The following is a 17,547-nucleotide window of genomic DNA, read 5'->3' on the forward strand; positions in this document are numbered from 1 at the left end:
CGTAAAATTTTATAAGGTCCAATGTACTTAAAGTCAAGTTTGTGTATTACTCGTTGGCTAGCCGGGAGGGGGTGCCAACTAAGCAAGCTTAGTTGGCCACAAAAGTATGAGACAAGGCGAAAAGTGTGAGACAACCCCGCACAGGCTGCTGTCGCAAAATCATGACTTTTGCCCGCCAAAACCAATGATTTCTAGGACATCAATCAGTAAAAAAGTCATATATCACGTCCATCAAAATTATGCCCTCACAATCAAATCTGAGAGCTGCTCAGGCCGTTGTTCTTTCACGCCAGCGACTTCGCCGCGGTCTCAATCGTGATGCTGCCGGCCGCCGAAAGAAGCCACTGACTCTTCGTGCTGCTGAAGCTCGATATGCCGGCTCTGCTCGTGCATCTATCGGCCGCATCGTCAAGAGACTTGAGGCTGCGAATACCGTAGATTATGAGGATGTTGTCGATCCTAAGATGGGGCGCCCGCGGCAACTCACGGATGAGGAAGAAGAAGCTATCGTGTGTTATATCATCTGGATGGAAAAGTCAGGCCTGCCTGCCTCCAAGTGGGAAATAGAAGATGCAGCACTTACTCTGCGGCGCCGCCGTGATCCTGATGCGAGACCTGTGAGCAAGATGTGGTACTCTCGCTTCCGCGATGATCATCCTGAGCTTGCGAAATCGATATTGAAGTCGAGAGAAGCTTCGCGTGCCGAATATGAGGAAGGCGGCGTTGATGATACGAAGGAGTGGTTCCAACGCCTCAGCGATGTGATGACGAAGTACAATATCGGTGCATCAGAGACCTGGAATGCAGATGAAGCAGGAGTTAGAGTCGGAATGCTACGAGATAAGATGGAATGCCTCGTTGTACGCACCAAGAAGAAGTCAGCAACAGAGGTATTTTCTCCGCAAGATCGCGAGACTTGCACAGTCATCGGCTCAGGCAACGCAGCCGGCGCAACAACGCCCCCCTGGCTGATCTTCAAGTCGTTGCCAACGCTTGAGTGGGCGTTCATTGAAGGCGATCCTGATATGCGCTTCGCTCAGTCAGACTCGGCATTCTCAAGTGCGGCGATAACGCTCGAGTGGGCGAAGCACTTCAACCGATGCTCGTGGGAGAAATCTGCTACTGTACAGAAACGTCAGCTTGATTTTTGAAGAGTGGTTTGGGTGTAATGAGCACCTTCAGGATACAAATAACCGCTTGGTTACTCACGATATGCCTCCCGCGGCGAGGCCTGATGATGAGGCTGTATGGCGGCTGCTCGTTATCGACGGCTTCACAGGCCACGGCTCATTCGAATTACGAGAATATATGATAAAGTTCAATATTCTCGTAGCATTTCTTCCGCCTCATTCAACGCATATACTCCAGCCAATGGATGTAGGCGTATTTCAATTTCTGAAGGAAGCGCATCAGAAGAAGCTTCGTGAGGCGTTGCGGAAGGGAAATCTTACCTTTGGCCGGCGTGCCTTTGCAGGAGCTTTTCAGGTATGTGCCTTCTTAATCAGCCTTCACCGAAAAAGGCCCCTTTTCTCACCAAAATCAGGAGATCTTTAATGAAGGCTTCACTGCCGCTCACATCATCTCGGGCTTCCAAAAACGGGCATCTACCCTCCCACAGACCGACCTGCCATAGAATATCTTCTCAGGAAGCAGCTCAAGAAGAAGAAGACCTTCACGCCTGCTCATTTCTCACTTCTTCCCTCAGATATGCGATTTCACGCCGCTTCCAGCACCGCCGAGACCATCGGCGAGCGATATCACGATATCCTCAGTTCTCCTACGCTCGCAGGGCTCCGGCACATTCGCAACATCGTTCATGAAGCTGTGGTGCTTGAGGATGTTATCAAAAAGTACGTGGATGATCGAAGAACTCGCATCGAAAAGCGGTGTCACGAGAGAAAGCGAGGCCGCCGCGCAAAGACTGTCTCTGACCTTATTCCTACAGTATCGCTGCAAGATCTGCGAGATCAACAAGAGGAGGCTATCGCCGACGATAAGAAGAAGCAACATAAGCAGGGTATACGATTCACACGATCTGTCATCATCAAGGAGATGAACCGCCTCAAGGATGAGTGGCGAGAGAATAAAGAAGTTATCGTCAACGGCATACCAAAGAGGCTGCAGTTCAAGCAGTGGTTGGAGCACACAGGGAAGCAATATGACTATTTATCTATGGATACACAGCGTTCACAAATGACTCAAGCACTGAAAGAAGAGACTGACGGCTATATGATAGATACACAACTCCCTGATGATGTGCGTGAAGCTATCCGCAAGGCACAGTATGCCGCGAAGCCCCTCAGCGCCGTTGATCTCACCGGCCTCCCTCACAGTGATGATACGGTCACTTTCAACCTCACACAAGCACACGAGCACGAGGAAATGGATGAAGAAGACGAGATTCTTCCTGTAATTGAAGTCGCCGGCGGCAGCGAAGTCGAGATGCCCTCATCGCCGCCCTGTGCACCTGACTCTGAGTCATCACTACCTGTCACAGACCAAGACCGGACCTGCCTACCCTAGAGCTACAAGTGGGTTAGATCACGTGGCGATACGTTATCGCTGAGACTTTAGTTCACCGACTAGATAGATCCTGAACGTAGCTCCTCGAGCTACGTCTTGTCAATAGTCTGATCCGCCTGCAGTGCCTATCCGTAGCAATAGATCCCGTTCCGCCTGAAGCGTTCCCCGTTCACCTGTATTCCCGAGACCAGCCCGTGACATATGGTGCTCTTTAACCGCCCTGATATAATTAATTGCCTCTCTTGTATATTATACTTTCTAATTAGCTAATAGTTAGATGGGTAGTTATTCCGTTAGCCTTTAAATAGTATGGTTTAGTAGGCTTTACCTCATAACTGTGTTATATAGGAGGTGAGATATTGGTGGGCCTAATTGGTAGGTAGTATATAGACTGGACTATATAGAAGAGAAGAGAGAGGGTGGGGCTGCTAGAAAACCTGAATTCCTTTCTTTTCTGTTTGATCTGCTCCCTATGGCTTTTCATTCTTTTCCCCTCTATATGATTATATAATCCTTCTCTTGTTATGTTACGACCCAACAAGTCGTCACGCACGCAAGGTGGATACCCCCACTTTTCCCACCAATGAGTAGTTACCTACCCTGTAGAAGTCGAACGCACGCCATTCGACTTACATGACGAACAGAGTCGAACTGACTCCGTTCGACATGCATATCATCAAGTATATATACATTCCTTTAGCACTAGGTAGAACTTAGCTCACCAGCTATCAATAAAACATCTTTACCTGAATACGCCTAACCCGCTCTATTCACTATTAAGAGATGTGACACTTCGCTCTGCTCAGTATCTACGCCCTACGTCTCTGCAAACATAAACCAGTACGGACTAGTTTACCAGTTTAAAACCCCAACCGTCACATTGAAGCGCTTCTTGTAGTTTATGCCCGGTAAACCACGTCGAGTGGGGCACACCGCGATGAGATCCACACTTGACCAATCTCAGCGCGCTGTCCTCTTCAATTCCACTGTAGCTCCGCGAACCCTGAAAGCGTGCACAGACAACCACTCAACAGCATGCACGGGCCAGATTTGTTGTATTTCGTCGAATTACCACCACGACTGCGTACAGTAAGAGTGGGCTCATGGAATAACATTACAAAAGCTGAAAAATATATGATAGCTGAAAGCTGAAAGTTCTATGTGACCTGAGGGGTTAGATGATTGTAACCGCTATAATAGTGCCGATCTTTTCTGCTTTGAGGGGCATTTTTCCTGACCAAAATGGATGACGCATATTTGTCTGAGTCAACATCGTATACATAACGTAAGCTGAAAAATAGCCTTTGTAGGATGACAATGATATGCCGTGTCATATATAGCAGGCACTATTAAGAGGGGTATAGGTAAGTTAACTTATCAGTTAAACCAATAGGTGACCAGATTTAGCTTGTTAATACTGATCACTGATCGATAGCCAGGTAACATACTTTTAGCATGAGGGTGTATGTACTACGGTCCACTTGCACTCAATGGGATAGAAGACATTCCAGTCCTTAAAATGCTCCAACAGATATTCCATTCCTATCAGCACCCCAGCTACTGGGTATCTTGTCAATGAGATTGAACGGGATAAGCACAGACTTTCGAAGATGGTCCGCTGCGGAAGACGTGGCTTGCACCGAAAAGAACTCCGCTGCGCCTCTCATATCACATCGATTGCAGCACCAGACGTGACCTGTCCATGTGCGTGATGAAAACAACGCTAAGGCTTGGATTCCACGGGCCCACTCCTAGCGTCTATTTCCATTGGTGAATTGTGCTTTAGTCATTTAGAGATCACCGTATCGGTCCATCACAGCCTAACCTCGATGGAAGAGCCAGCTGATGACCCTCGAGAATAAAGCCATCAGGAGATTATCAATTCTCACAATGAGACATTCGGCTGCATGTGGCCATTGTCTTAGGTATGAAGGGATGAACCAGCCTCACCGGAAGCGGCTATATTTTCAGATAACAATTGAGTCGTAAAGAAAAGTGGGCTCTTTGTAATTCAGATAAACAGTCGATATGTGATCACCGAATCTACTTATGTTTACACCAAAAATACACTAAAATCAAAGTATCCCTCAGTAATTTACCAATCAAAGCACACTTTGCTTCTCAGCAACCCCCCCTACCTGAGGTACGAGGGTTAGGGGGGGTGAGATTGAACCCCCCTTAGTAAGGTTTAGGATTCAAGTTTTGTTGAATGTTGGAGGGTTCACCCTCAACAATATGATTAAAGTTTAAAGTCCTAGGAGGAGCCAGTCGAGTATATAAGATCTCAATAGTCCTTCGATTGTGAAAGCATAAAGCAATACACACGATACACCTTCATATCTGACAGCTTTCTTTGTTGTCGGGAAGCCCTTCGTTATCTGTACTAGAACCGAATACCACTCGATCACACAGGAGATCAGGCTTTCGTCATGTCTCAGTCTGAAGATATTCTGAATCAAGACATCTGGCATAGCCGGAACGACATCGTGCCGCCTGCCTCTAACCATGATATCGCCATACACTACAAAAGGGCACAGTCAATTTGTGTCCAAAGTGGTATGCCAACCACACGTATTGGGAGAGATCCAAAAGCTGACGTTCAAGGCCTGTCACAAGATGATATCATGAACCTGACCCCGAAATATTGGGATTTCCATTTCGATTGTGAGTTCGATCACTTTTCGTAAACGTTTGTATAGTTACTAAAACTGGCAACGAAGTGATTGCTGCTCGCGATATGACTGCGTACATCATCGCGATGATACACATCAATCTTTGCATCGGAACGTTATGCTCGTTCATTTCACGTCGCCCCGATCTACAGCCCCTATTGGACAGACTCTTGAGATTTGAGGTCTGTGGGGGGTTTATGCTAACTGAGGTCGCCCATGGCCTGGATGCTCGGAACCTTGAAACAACAGCAACACTACTTCCAGATGGCTCGTACGATCTGCATACTCCCCATGCCGGGGCTGCAAAGGCAATGCCCCCGAATACGCCCTACTGCGAGATGCCCCGTGTGGCTGTAGTATATGCTCGCCTTATGGTAGATGAAGAGGACCACGGTGTGAAGCCATTTCTAGTGTTGTTGAGCGACGCAATGGGTATGCGACCTGGCGTCACGTCCCTTATGCTTCCTACAAGGCCGGGCACAAAGCCATTGGATCATTCTTTGACCTCTTTCAATCACGTTTCCCTGCCTTCGACCGCACTGCTCGGCTCTAGCTCTAAGCCAGAGAATGGCCGCATCGAGTTCCTGCGTCATATCCGGCGCGTACCTGTGGGAACAGTGTCCTTTTCTATTCTGGGTATCTCGGCTATCAAAGTCGGGACACGCATCGCAGCTGTCTACAGCGAGAGGAGGACTGTAGCATCGGTCGACGGCGGTAAGGAGCGGAAACGGATCATGGACTTCAGCACTCAGCAAGTTCCAATTGTTGAGGGATGGGTACATGAAAAAGTCTTGAATGCGTTCGCTCGCTGGACTATAGACATGTGCCCAGATCTGACTGACCCTACACAGCATGCACTGGCTACCATTTTCAAGGCGACGGTGGTCAAGGCCTCTCAAGTCTTAAGGCCACTCGCCGAGAGGTGTGGATGGCAAGGCTTCTTTGCGTTCAACCAGATAAGCGAGCTGGACCTTACATTCCAAGGGAACACCGTCTCCGAAGGCGATACGTTGGTCCTATGCATCCGTACGTTCATTCGCATCTTAACATTGTTGATCAATTTGAAACTCTATAATGTGATAACTAACGGCTTGCTATGTAGGCTTCATGCCAGAAGTATTGGCGGGGAGTTTGGTCCTTCCACAGGCAATGAATAGATCATCTCGCTTAGCACAACGCGAAGAAGATCTAATTAGAGACATGAAATCGCGACTTGAAAGAGTCGGAGGCTACGATAATCATCGCGGGCCTGCCTTCGATCGCTACATTCTGCCTCGGTGCAGATTACTAGCAGAGGCCATTGGAAATCGTATGGCTTACGAGGCGGCTGAGAAGTCGGGCATCTCTTCGGGAGTGCTCACGCTGTATGAGAGGATCTGTCTGTGTGAAGACTTAGATCCCCTACCCGCACTTGAGCCCTTGGTCCAGGCACGGGCGCCATCTCGGTCTTGCAGCTCATATAGCGCTGTCCTCGCCCAGATCAGATTAGAGTCTGTTACTCCATCTGAGGTAGACGATTACATAACAGCCCCTATCACCTCCGATAAGTCTTGGGAATCATTCATGAAGGGTCTTCAGATGCTTAAGAGCCCGCTAGACGTGCCGACCTCTCTTTCGAAACTATAGACAACTCCCGGTATATATCGGTATATATATATATATATATGTAAGCAGTCCCATCCGGGTCATCGTCAGGATGAAATTGGCTATGCAGACAGGCAGGCAGCACAGAAGCAGATCAAGGACAAAGAAATGCAGCAAAATTACAAATAAGATCAGATTTCAATACACTCTTCTATCAACATCTAATCAGGTAGTTAACTACTAGATTCCCAATAGTATAGCAATTTTAAGCTTAAGGAAAACATAGGAAATCAATACCTACAAAGAAGGCAAGAGCAAGATTCAGGTCTAGTATAAGCGGCGGTCAATAGGCGGACGGGTACCCGTCCTTCTAAAATTGGACGGGTCCCGTCCCAATTGCCATATCTGGTATAGCTCACTCCGCTATCGGTCTCTTTCGCGCCGTTTCGAATGTCGCGTTTTATTGCACTCGTTGCTAATCGTGTCGAGACTATGGGCTTACGACGACTGCTTGGCTATGACCGTCAACCAATCTCAAAGTCCAACACCGTTTCCTGACGATTGTCTCCCTCCCGAAGGCGAGTATGAGTCACGGGAGGCGTTATTCGAGGCAATCAACGCCTGGGCGGCGACCAGGGGCTACGCGTTCATAACTGGAAGGTCAACTAAGGAGAAAACCGGCAGGAGGACAATCACGTACATGTGTGATCGTCGCCGTAACCATCCGATCGTTTCGAGAGAACGTCAACGCAAGACGACAACTCGAACAACAGGCTGCGAGTTCTCTGTACTGGCGAAAGAGAATAAAGATAGAAGTACCTGGACTCTGCGGCACCGTTCTGACAGCCGATTCTCACTACATAACCATGAACCAAGCCAAGATACCACTGCCCACCCAGTACTTCGAACAATGTCCAAGGAGCACCTGTCTCAACTGACTGGCCTTGCCAAGGCTGGGATAGCCCCTAAAGAAATTAGAACGTACATGCGGCAGAACACCGACACGATAGCAACACAACAGGACATCTACAATCGTATTGCAGATGCTAGACGAGAAGTGTGTCAAGGACAAAGCAGCATTAACGCACTTGCTGATCAGCTGTTTAGAGAAGGATTTTGGAGTCAATTTCAAACCGGTCCAGACGGTCGAGTCAAAGCTGTTCTATTTGCGCATCCCGAGTCAGTGGCATACCTACAGGCATATCCGGATGTCTTAATCTTAGACTGTACATATAAAACCAACAAATACGGCATGCCACTTTTGGACTTGATCGGTGTCGACTCTTGTCAACGTTCGTTCTGTGTCGCGTTCGCTTTCCTGAGTGGGGAATGTGAAGAAGACTATTTTTGGGCGTTAGATCGATTCCGATCGTTGTGCGAAAACCACAGGATTAGGCATCCCTCAGTCATCTTGACTGATCGCTGCCTAGCATGTATGAATGCTGTCGATACTTGCTTCCCATCGTCAAGGCCGCTGCTATGTCTCTGGCATGCTAACCAGAGACCCAAACAACTCAACCAACTCAACGGACGACCTATATTGAGTGAATTGGCTTAGTAATCGCCGACCTCTCGTTGAGTTGATCAACTGAATGCCTTCGTTGAATGGATTGACGTTGAGTTGGTGTGAGAGAGCGATCATGTGACTTTCATACTTTATGAATATTCTCACTTTATGAATATTGTGCAAATAGCTTAAGTCAGAGTTCTCATTAGGAATCTCTTTCTCTCCTCGTAAACAGTCATTTTACCCAAGTCGCACTCGACCTCGTTCGTGCTCTTGTCCCTGGTGCTGAGTGATACAAGGATGAATGGATGGCCACATGCTTTCTGAATAACGTTTATTGCTGCTATCTACTAGCATACTGCTCTCATGGACTCCAGCCACTGGACAATGGAGTATTCAACGCGTTGAAGGCTGCATATCGACGAGAGTTGGAAAGGTTCGCCTCGTTGACTGATTCCGCTCCGATGGACAAGGTCAATTTCATCAGGGCCTACGCCAAGGCTCGCTGAGTTGGAATGACTAAGAACATACTGTCTGGCTGGAGGGTCACTGGAAACTGGCTAATTTCACGTGCGAAAGCGTTACGGCACCCTGAAATCCAACAAGATGGGCCAAACGGCAGCCCAAGAGTGACTCCTGAACCCAGGCCGTATCTTGGCTCGGATGATACTCCACAGACGAGCCGTCAAATTCGTGATCTTGGGTTGAACAAAACACCAAAGACGCGGAGACGGTACAACGTGATAGCCAAGGGCTTTGAGGCTCAACAACAGACAGTAGCGGCGCATACGCAGAGGATTGCCAGCCTAGAGGAAGAATTGGCTCGGCTGAAGAGAGGGAAGAAGAGGAAGGCGGTAACGAATCCTAACATGCGTTTTATGACTCTCGGGGATACTTTAGCTGTTGGAGAAGCCATACCTGAAGGGGAGACTCAAAAGGAGTCTGTCGTGGTGGAATCTGTCTGTTCAGACGAGCGAGAGTCAGAATCAGAGGCTAGCTCGGTCATTGAAGTTAGTGATGTCGTACAGGATGTACAACCGTGTTGTACGTACGTACGTACAAAAAGAGAATGTATGTACGTGTACTGCGTACGTACGGCACGACCCACAATGTTCCCAACGAGGTAACTTGTGGACCATATCTTACAAGTACGGAGCTGTACAAAATCTCTGCCATTCTCTCCTCAATGAGGGTATCGTCAAAAAGATGCCGCCTATCAAAGCTGACGCGGCCTTTGTTTGGCGACAGTTTATCGACCTTGGCCGGTCTAACTGCAAGAAAAACAAGCGATACAGGTGCCGTCACTGCCAGAAGGAGTTTGCAGCGACCTCTCTCGGGACCTTGTCAGAGACTGGTCTGTGCGAAAAGATGTACGGGATGAGTTGCGATCTCGAGATTGCCCCGTTCTCCTGCCCGAAGCGGTTCGAATCATCAAAGACAGCAGCTTCTGGCTGGAATTGGAGGCTGCGATCGCTGTGCTGAAACCGGTGAACGACTTTCAACACGCTTCTGAGGCTGACGGAGCGGGAATCGCACACGTCGTAAATCGCTGGCTGCAAATCAAAAGCAGATGGGCTGAGATGAGAGAGGCTGATCAGTTTCCTGGTATTCCATGGGACGATATTGACGCTATATTCAAAGCCAGGCTTGATAAGCAAACGTACGATATACATTGGATCGCCGATGCCCTTCGGCCCGATACAACAGGTCCAAATTCAAAACTTCCGCCTCGCGTCTTTGCATGCGTACAAGAGTATTTACAGAAACAGCTACAAAACGACGACGAGTACCACCGTGCCCTTTCCGAATTCACACACTTTCGAATGCGTACAGGCGGCCCGGACGGTTTATTCAATAAGCACAGCGCTGTATACGATGATGGCTTCAAGCCAGCAATGGCGTGGCAGTGCCTCCTCAACCAGGGCTCAATCCTGGCTGGAGTAGCTGTGAAGGTAATGAACACGCTTGCAAACTCGGTACCTTCAGAACGAAGTTTCTCTGCTATCAGTTTCATACACACGAAAGCTCGAAATCGCCTTACGCCCGTACGTACATGCGGACATGCAGGTCTTCATTTTTATGAATGACCGCGTATTAGACCGCCTTAAGGATCAGAAGTACGCGCATAAAAAGCGCTGGGCGGATCTTGAGGAGAAGGACTGGCTGGAACTTGAAGATTCGTACCTCGAGTTGTTTGTGAATGCGCAGGGCAAGAAGGTCTGGATGGATGGTGCGGTGGCCTCTACTAATGGGGATTTCGAGTGGGGGGGGTGTGTTACAGTCGACAGGTGATATATTGAGGGTTGGTACTGAAGTGCAATCAGTGGTTGAAGACTAGCGTGACAGGAGATCAGGATTAAATTTGGTATCTACCGCTCTGTGCACGCAAAAAGCAAGTGATGTTAGACCCATCTGGTAAGAACTTACATAAGGATCCTTGAGGGGTTTTTCTTACTGGATCAATAACGCTGCAAATAACATAAATAACTCTAGCAATATTAAGCCTGTAATATGTAACCATTTGTAAATTTGTTACCTTGAGGATCCGATGTATAGGGCCGCAGCCGAGAGTATAAGCGGAATGAGAGTCCAAAAAGGGCCTAAAAAGGCGTCCGATACGGTGAAAGGGATAATTCGCCCTCGGCAGCTCAGGGAATTTAGCGTGAGCAGTATGAATAGAGAAATATTATCACTAATACCGATTACAGACGCTGCGTAATGATTGATCTGCCACAAAAACTGCTTAGAGCTATATGTTTCTATGCTACATGCTTGGCTCCACCTTTTCCACACTGCTTGCATCGGCATTGAAGGACCTCCACAGGTACCAAGTTATCACTACAGTTGTAACATATGCCCATTGATGAATTTTGCAAGAATGTGTCCAGAAGTTCCCTGGTGAACTCAGGGTTTTCATCAGTTAGCTGATCGAAAGCTTCCTTCGTCGTGGAGTCAGTCAGAAGCTTTGGCAGTTTCCCTCGCGCAAAGCTCAGAACCTGATCCCGAAGACCCCTCGAGGAGCTCGGCGTTAGGTTATAAATATCAGGAATCGATGAGAAAAAGCTATAAACGTCCTGGTTTTGCCTTAAGATTCTCGAGTACTTTTTCGCTGATAATGCTTCAAGCCCATTGATGTCATATTCATGTGCCAAGGCGAACATTGCAGCATGAATCGATAAACAAGAGAGGCGATTCGTATCATCATCGCTGTTTCCATCCTTGGACTCCTCCGCATAGTCACCTGTGTAGAAGTAGTCTACCATTCGCTGCACCGTGGAGAGGGAATTTGCATCCATGTTGTATGTTTGGGATGATGCTTCCTAAGGTAATGTTTCAGTTATTTGGATACTGCGGCAAAGAAATAGATGCTACCTTGAACGATCCAGCACAGGCTGCACGAAAGACAGGAGACTGAGTACAAATGATAATCTTGTGGACCGAAATGGTCTGCCCTTCGCAAACGAAGGCAAAGTCGGTGAACTCGCCAGCCTCTCGTGCTCTATCTCACAAGTTAGGTGATGAAGCCTTTATGATCAAGAGAGGGGCAGACTTTGCAATACTCTGTAGGATATCCTTGAGGACCATAGTTGTAGAGCCTGCAACTTGGTCATTAATTGGTGACGAAAATGAACAGTTGTACCTTGAACATTTATTGAAACAAATGATACCCTATATTAGTCGCTGGATGTCTTAATCAAATCTGGAGTGCCGTGAGGATCGATTGACTTAACTAAAATGAAAAGATTAACCTGTCTCATAAGTTACTGAGTTTAGAGTTTAGAATCGATGGCCTGGATGACGTAGAAGAGAGTGGCATTAGTGGCACTGTGGGCCGCAAATTGTTCCTTTCGTGCTTTTGTGTCACGGCCCACTTTAGAAATTCAGTCTTGGGCAGGGTTCAAATCCACGACACATCTAGGCTCAGTGTAGTGGAAACAGGGGTTGCACGTGGCGCAACAATATCCGTGCACTCGTGCACGGATCGCTATGTGATCCTAAATCCACCAGAAGTGCTAGTGTAGTGTCGTGGATTTGAACCCTGGTCTTGGGTTGGTGATACTGTACCAGCTAATGGGATCTTGTTGAGATTCAAATTGGACAACTCGAAACGTTATCAGTCAGAGATGATTTAAATATAACGCCATGTTGCTTAATCCAAGCCTCCACTCCAAAGTCCAGGCATTAACTGAGAGCTTAATAAGAAGCGTTACATTCCTACGGAAGGGTGCTGTATCTTGTAAATGACACGTAAGGGTAAACCTTCTCGTCCACCTGCAGGTGTACAGATGGCCCACAAAAGTTAATTTCTCGTGTCACCGGGCGCGTTTCACGTGTGACAGATGTTCTAATACTTGGCGCAGGCTGTGAGTTAGTCAATCATGCCAAGACTATGTAGATGGCACGGGTAGTTATATAAAAACCACTGCTGCAACTTATCTAGCGATCCGGGTCCCCGGCACTGATCAATGGGCATTGCATACTCTGATCTGACCTACATGACAATCATTCCCTGCTAGTAGGTCAATAAGTATCTAAATCTTATTAGAAGAGCGCTGCAGGATGACCTTCGTGAAGCGGCAGTTGTAACATCCTAGACTAACTCACCGCCACCCCGTACACCCCCCGACCCCGCACACCTCACAACATCCACTCGTCATTATTGATGTGAGGTAATGAGATTGATTGATGTAAGGTTGAAGATCTAACTACAGACAAGACATGTCCTTCCTAGCTATATATACGTGACTGACGGATCGGACTATCTATATACCATCCATCATGTTCAACCTCAACAGTCATTGAAGTCTACACTTTGATATTACTCTGTAATTATCAAATTAAATCCGTATTTTTTTATTTTAACGGAAATGAATTCGCAAGAGTCAGATTATGAATACAGGATGTTTCTGGCGGTCAATGATGCCAAAAATATAGGTTTGCGCGCTTCGGCGCGAAAACACGGCATGAAGCTCTCAACATTGAAGGATCGTTGCGCCGGCGGCCACGACATCAACACATCACATCAGAGAGAACTGTCGTTAACGCCAGAGCGAGAGGGAGACCTTGTGACATATATTGTCGAACGAGAGAAGGCTTTTCAGCCTTTAACAAGGACTGAGATACGCCTCTTTGCAGAGCAATTGTCAGAGGTCAACGGGCAGATACGATATATCGGCAAAAACTGGGTAGACCGATTCTTCACACGACATCCGGCCATAGAAAAGAAGCCTACGAAGGTCTTTGAGTCATCAAGGAAACGTGCCGTCACAAGAAAGTCACTTTCTGACTACTTTACCGGTCTTCAATGGGTCATTAACGAGAAAAACGTCAAACGAGAGAATACATATAACGTCGATGAGAACGGCGTTCAACTTGGAGAGACCCGGGCCGGCATAGTAGCCGGGACATCTATGACAGCAAGATCTGAAGTTATCAAGTCAGACAATTCAACTTGGGCTTCAATTATCGAGTGTATATCAGCAGGAGGTATCCGGCTTACTCCCTGTGTCGTATTTAGTGGAAAAAACCTCCAAGGACAGTGGTTTCCACGCGTTTTTCCCAGTTGGAAGTACGCCGCAAGTCCCTCGGGTTGGTCCAACTCAGATATCTTCATCCGGTGGTTCATGGATACATTTATCCCTGAGACTACGCCGTCAGATCCCTCTCAATGGAGACTATTAGTATTAGACCGGCACAAATCACATATCACACCCGAATTGATGAAGAAGGCTTGGATGCACCGTATTTGGCTATCTTGGTTACCCTCACATTCATCACACATTACTCAGCCGCTTGATGTTGCGGTATTTGGGCCGTTGAAAACGTACTATCACCAGTTGACCCGCGCTTGGGCTAGCTACGAAGCAACGTCACTACACCAACAACAACTCTTCCTAGAAGCATATGAAAGGGCTTCCGAAAAAGCTATGAGCCGTAGGAACATAATGAGTGGTTTCTCGAAGTCTGGGGTATTCCCAATCTGCTTGAGGAAGGCGATAGAGGCGTTAAAGCCCAGGGAGAGGAAACGCAAGACCTTTGAAGGTCCTACAACGCCGAGAAAGCCGCGAGTAACAGATGATCTAGCCTGGAGTACGCCTCAAGGAAGTGCCGATATTCGAAAACAACAGGAAGCTGCTCAAAGTGACGGAATTGTATCGGTCCGGGACTTCAATTGTATCATGAAGAAGGCAATGAAATCAATTGACAACAAAAACAGTCAAATTCAACGCCTTGAAGAGGAAAAAGCTGTTTTGAAAGCTTCAGCGGCGGAAAAAGAGCCTACTGGCCGAGTCGCAGTTGAATTCAACCCAAATTCAGATTTCCCTTCAATTAACCAGATCATCACGGCGCGAGATCAAGCAGAGAAGAATACACTGCACAGATTAGAGCAAAAAGCCAAGGAAAAGGCCAAAGAATAAGCTGAGAAAAATCCCTTAGTGAGAATAGATGTTTTCTAAGCAGTATGTAAAATTTTAACTCAATTGAATTAATACATATAGTTGTAGAATTATTTGAAGCTATCTATATGTTATTGATGTGATGCTCTCACGAGTGTGCGGGGTCGGGGGGTGTACGGGGTGGCGGTGAGTTAGTCTAGACCATTGGAGCTCCAGGAGCTGGTTGCCAATCAATCCAATCCAGTCCAAATCTTCGAGAAACCCAAATCCAGTCCAGTCATTTTCCGACAAATCCAGTCCAATCCAAATTACCTCCAATCCAATAACATCACTGGCTGAGAAGTGTGTCAAGGTTCAATTGAGCTCGGGCTTTGCGGCTTTCTTTGGAACCATGAGTTCCAGCGCTGATTCATACCTTCATTTTTGCCAAACGAACTTTTATATCTTGGGTATCTTTGACCTAGATATAGTACCAAAACATTTTTATTCATAGAAAGGCAAAAGCTTAGGGCTGTAAACAGGCCATGCATACTTATGAATTCAGGTTAAGCGTTGGTTTTGTCGTGATATTTAGATTGCCATTGCTCTATTGCTACATGTAAGTCCTGATTCTGGTAGGATGATCCTAGGGTTTGGGCTTAATGTACCCTGAGACAGCTGCTAGTTGGATTTCGTCCATTGGAATTGTGTTTATGGCGACCTCTCAATAGATCATAATAGAGACGTCATTGTGACGTTGACATTAGGTTTAGCTGGTGGTGTCATGGATATCAAGTCTGCTGATTTCTAGAGCCATTGCCAATCACTAAGACGTAGAGCAATATGAGTGCAACCCACTCCCCCTAAAGCTGGCTGACAAAATCCGCTGCTACTGGGCAGCCTCTGTTTGAATATTTGATAGGCTTCGAAAGAAAGTTTAATGGGATCAGGAGCCCGACTTTACTTCTGTGACGAAACTCTGACAACATCACCAGCTCTTTACATAAGGGCCCAAGCCAATCAAGTGAGGCACACTGGCCTTTAGCTCAAATCATGGTCAAATCAAAGAAGTCGAACGGAATCCTTAAAAGTAAGGAGTTAACCAGTAAGAACAAACCAATTCATAGGAAGACTGTCAGTTTGGTAGTGACGAATTACCTACCTGTTCGGATTGATCGGTAGGTGAAACCTGTTGGAACGACTGGGATGGTATGCTGGTAGTGTAAAATTAGTACATAGACCTCTACATCCTGGTCGAAGTGCATAGCGGTATGAGTCGACCAGGCGTATATTTGTTCAAGACCGGCAATTTCGGCAAAGAGGATGCACTAGATAAACCAATCCAGCATTGCAAAAATGAGGGTGACTCGGAGAATGGTGAGGGCCGCTAGGTGCTTGTAGGTGGTATTTATCAGTCATCATGACGAATATTACATCATTGAACGCTTGGTTAAATTTGAGTATTTGGCCATGACCACCTTGCTGTAAGATACCTTCTTCAAAGATATTCTACAAAATGGGAATCACACAGATCTCTACTAAGAGTCTCAGTCACCTACAGGCCTTCATGCCAATTCGTAGCGTGAGTTTCGGCACTAATCAGCCTCCTGATGCAATTCGACAGCTCATCCACCGGTGGCTCACTGATGAAGAGGCCGAAAACATCTTGTTGAGGTTCCAGAAAACCTGTATACCCAACCGCCAGGTACTATGGAGCGGCATGTTGCGTGAACATGCTCAGCGATGGGCCGATGCGCATGGATTTCAAACATTGACAACCGCGCTCGGTCCACTTTTGTATCGTGGTGACCTGAAATGTCCTCTAAGACAAAAGTCTCTGGGATATATTCATGGCGCTTCTGTCATTTTTGCATGGTTCGCCTCCCATGGTGATCTGGTGACAGTACTCTCACATCCCCCACGCCTCCTTTTTCACCCTTCTGGACAAACATTTTACCAACTGTATGAAGAGCCTATTATTAAGGGCAGGATGGGGAACCGGCCCGTGGGAAGGCTTGACACGGCTCACCCAGCCATCAAGACAGCTAGCGATTTCACATATGAGATTTGGCCGTATGATAACTCGTCGCTCTGGATAAAGACGTTTGGAATTCCGGATATTGAATTCGAGTGGCGCAAAACCAAAATAGCTAAACCCAAAATACCGGTAAATATTCATGGAGTACGAAGTAGAGAGACGTATCTCTGGCTCTTACATACTGACTTATTAGCAGCAGCCAGTAGCAACCTCGAGGTCAATACCATCGCTGGCTTTGAACAGCACAGAGGCTATAGAGCCTCCTAATAAGCCAGTGGCTTATGCAAAGGACGTGGTAGTAAAAGTAGGACAAAAGGAAAAGAAGGAAGCGTCGAGTGCGACAGACAATGAAGGGGGAGAAACAATTACTAAGAAATTACTGAAGTGCGACACTTGGATGGGCAAACAGCCGTTGGTCAATACGGTAGTGACAAGTAATGAGAAAAGCGTTCGGAGGAGTAAGAGAAGGAGAAAGAAGAAACGCGAGGTGGTAGCTACCCAAGCTCAACTTAACACAAAGCAAGGGCAAAAGAAAACGGAAAACGGTGACAACGACGAGAACTAAAGGCACCGAAGGGGGAGCAGAGGCTAGGGTGAATATGATGTCTTTAGGGAAGAATAATATGTAACTAGCGGTTATTTAGTAGCGCTACCATAAGACAAGTAGTCTTGGGAGGTTACCTCTTGGCATTGCTTGCACTTGATGGTTCAGAGAAGTTATTGACCTAATGCTTCAGAGCAAGGCTGATACCACAATCGCGTACAATAACGGATGAACACTAGTCATTGAACAACCCAAGGATGTGCACCACTCAATTCAATCAACTGAATGGTTCGGTGGCGGTG

The 17,547-nt window shown here is 47.0% G+C and overlaps 5 protein-coding genes across 5 annotated transcripts; 4 read left to right on the top strand and 1 right to left on the bottom strand.

Moving 5' to 3' along the window:
- Positions 1-239: 239 nt before the first annotated feature.
- FPOAC1_007291 (uncharacterized protein) lies at positions 240-1,151 on the top strand (the record flags this gene model as incomplete). The annotated part of the gene is made up of 1 exon (XM_044851759.1): positions 240-1,151. The coding sequence occupies one exon, from the start codon at positions 240-242 to the stop codon at positions 1,149-1,151; it is 912 nt and encodes a 303-aa protein (XP_044710471.1).
- Positions 1,152-1,707: 556 nt separating this feature from the next.
- Positions 1,708-2,523, top strand: FPOAC1_007292 (uncharacterized protein; the record flags this gene model as incomplete). Its single annotated transcript, XM_044851760.1, has 1 exon — positions 1,708-2,523. The coding sequence occupies one exon, from the start codon at positions 1,708-1,710 to the stop codon at positions 2,521-2,523; it is 816 nt and encodes a 271-aa protein (XP_044710472.1).
- Positions 2,524-4,952: 2,429 nt separating this feature from the next.
- Positions 4,953-6,821, top strand: FPOAC1_007293 (uncharacterized protein; the record flags this gene model as incomplete). The annotated part of the gene is made up of 4 exons (XM_044851761.1): positions 4,953-5,079; positions 5,128-5,187; positions 5,244-6,221; positions 6,298-6,821. The coding sequence occupies 4 exons, from the start codon at positions 4,953-4,955 to the stop codon at positions 6,819-6,821; spliced, it is 1,689 nt and encodes a 562-aa protein (XP_044710473.1).
- Positions 6,822-11,045: 4,224 nt separating this feature from the next.
- Positions 11,046-11,871, bottom strand: FPOAC1_007294 (uncharacterized protein; the record flags this gene model as incomplete). The annotated part of the gene is made up of 3 exons (XM_044851762.1): positions 11,046-11,606; positions 11,659-11,785; positions 11,837-11,871. The coding sequence occupies 3 exons, from the start codon at positions 11,869-11,871 to the stop codon at positions 11,046-11,048; spliced, it is 723 nt and encodes a 240-aa protein (XP_044710474.1).
- Positions 11,872-16,179: 4,308 nt separating this feature from the next.
- On the top strand, positions 16,180-17,266 carry FPOAC1_007295 (uncharacterized protein; the record flags this gene model as incomplete). The annotated part of the gene is made up of 2 exons (XM_044851763.1): positions 16,180-16,845; positions 16,898-17,266. 2 exons carry the CDS (start codon positions 16,180-16,182, stop codon positions 17,264-17,266), a joined length of 1,035 nt encoding a protein of 344 aa, XP_044710475.1.
- Between the last annotated feature and the right edge of the window lie 281 nt (positions 17,267-17,547).

The sequence above is a fragment of the Fusarium poae genome, chromosome 2 (assembly GCF_019609905.1).
Source record: "Fusarium poae strain DAOMC 252244 chromosome 2, whole genome shotgun sequence".
In the NCBI taxonomy this organism is placed as follows: Eukaryota; Fungi; Ascomycota; class Sordariomycetes; order Hypocreales; family Nectriaceae; genus Fusarium; species Fusarium poae.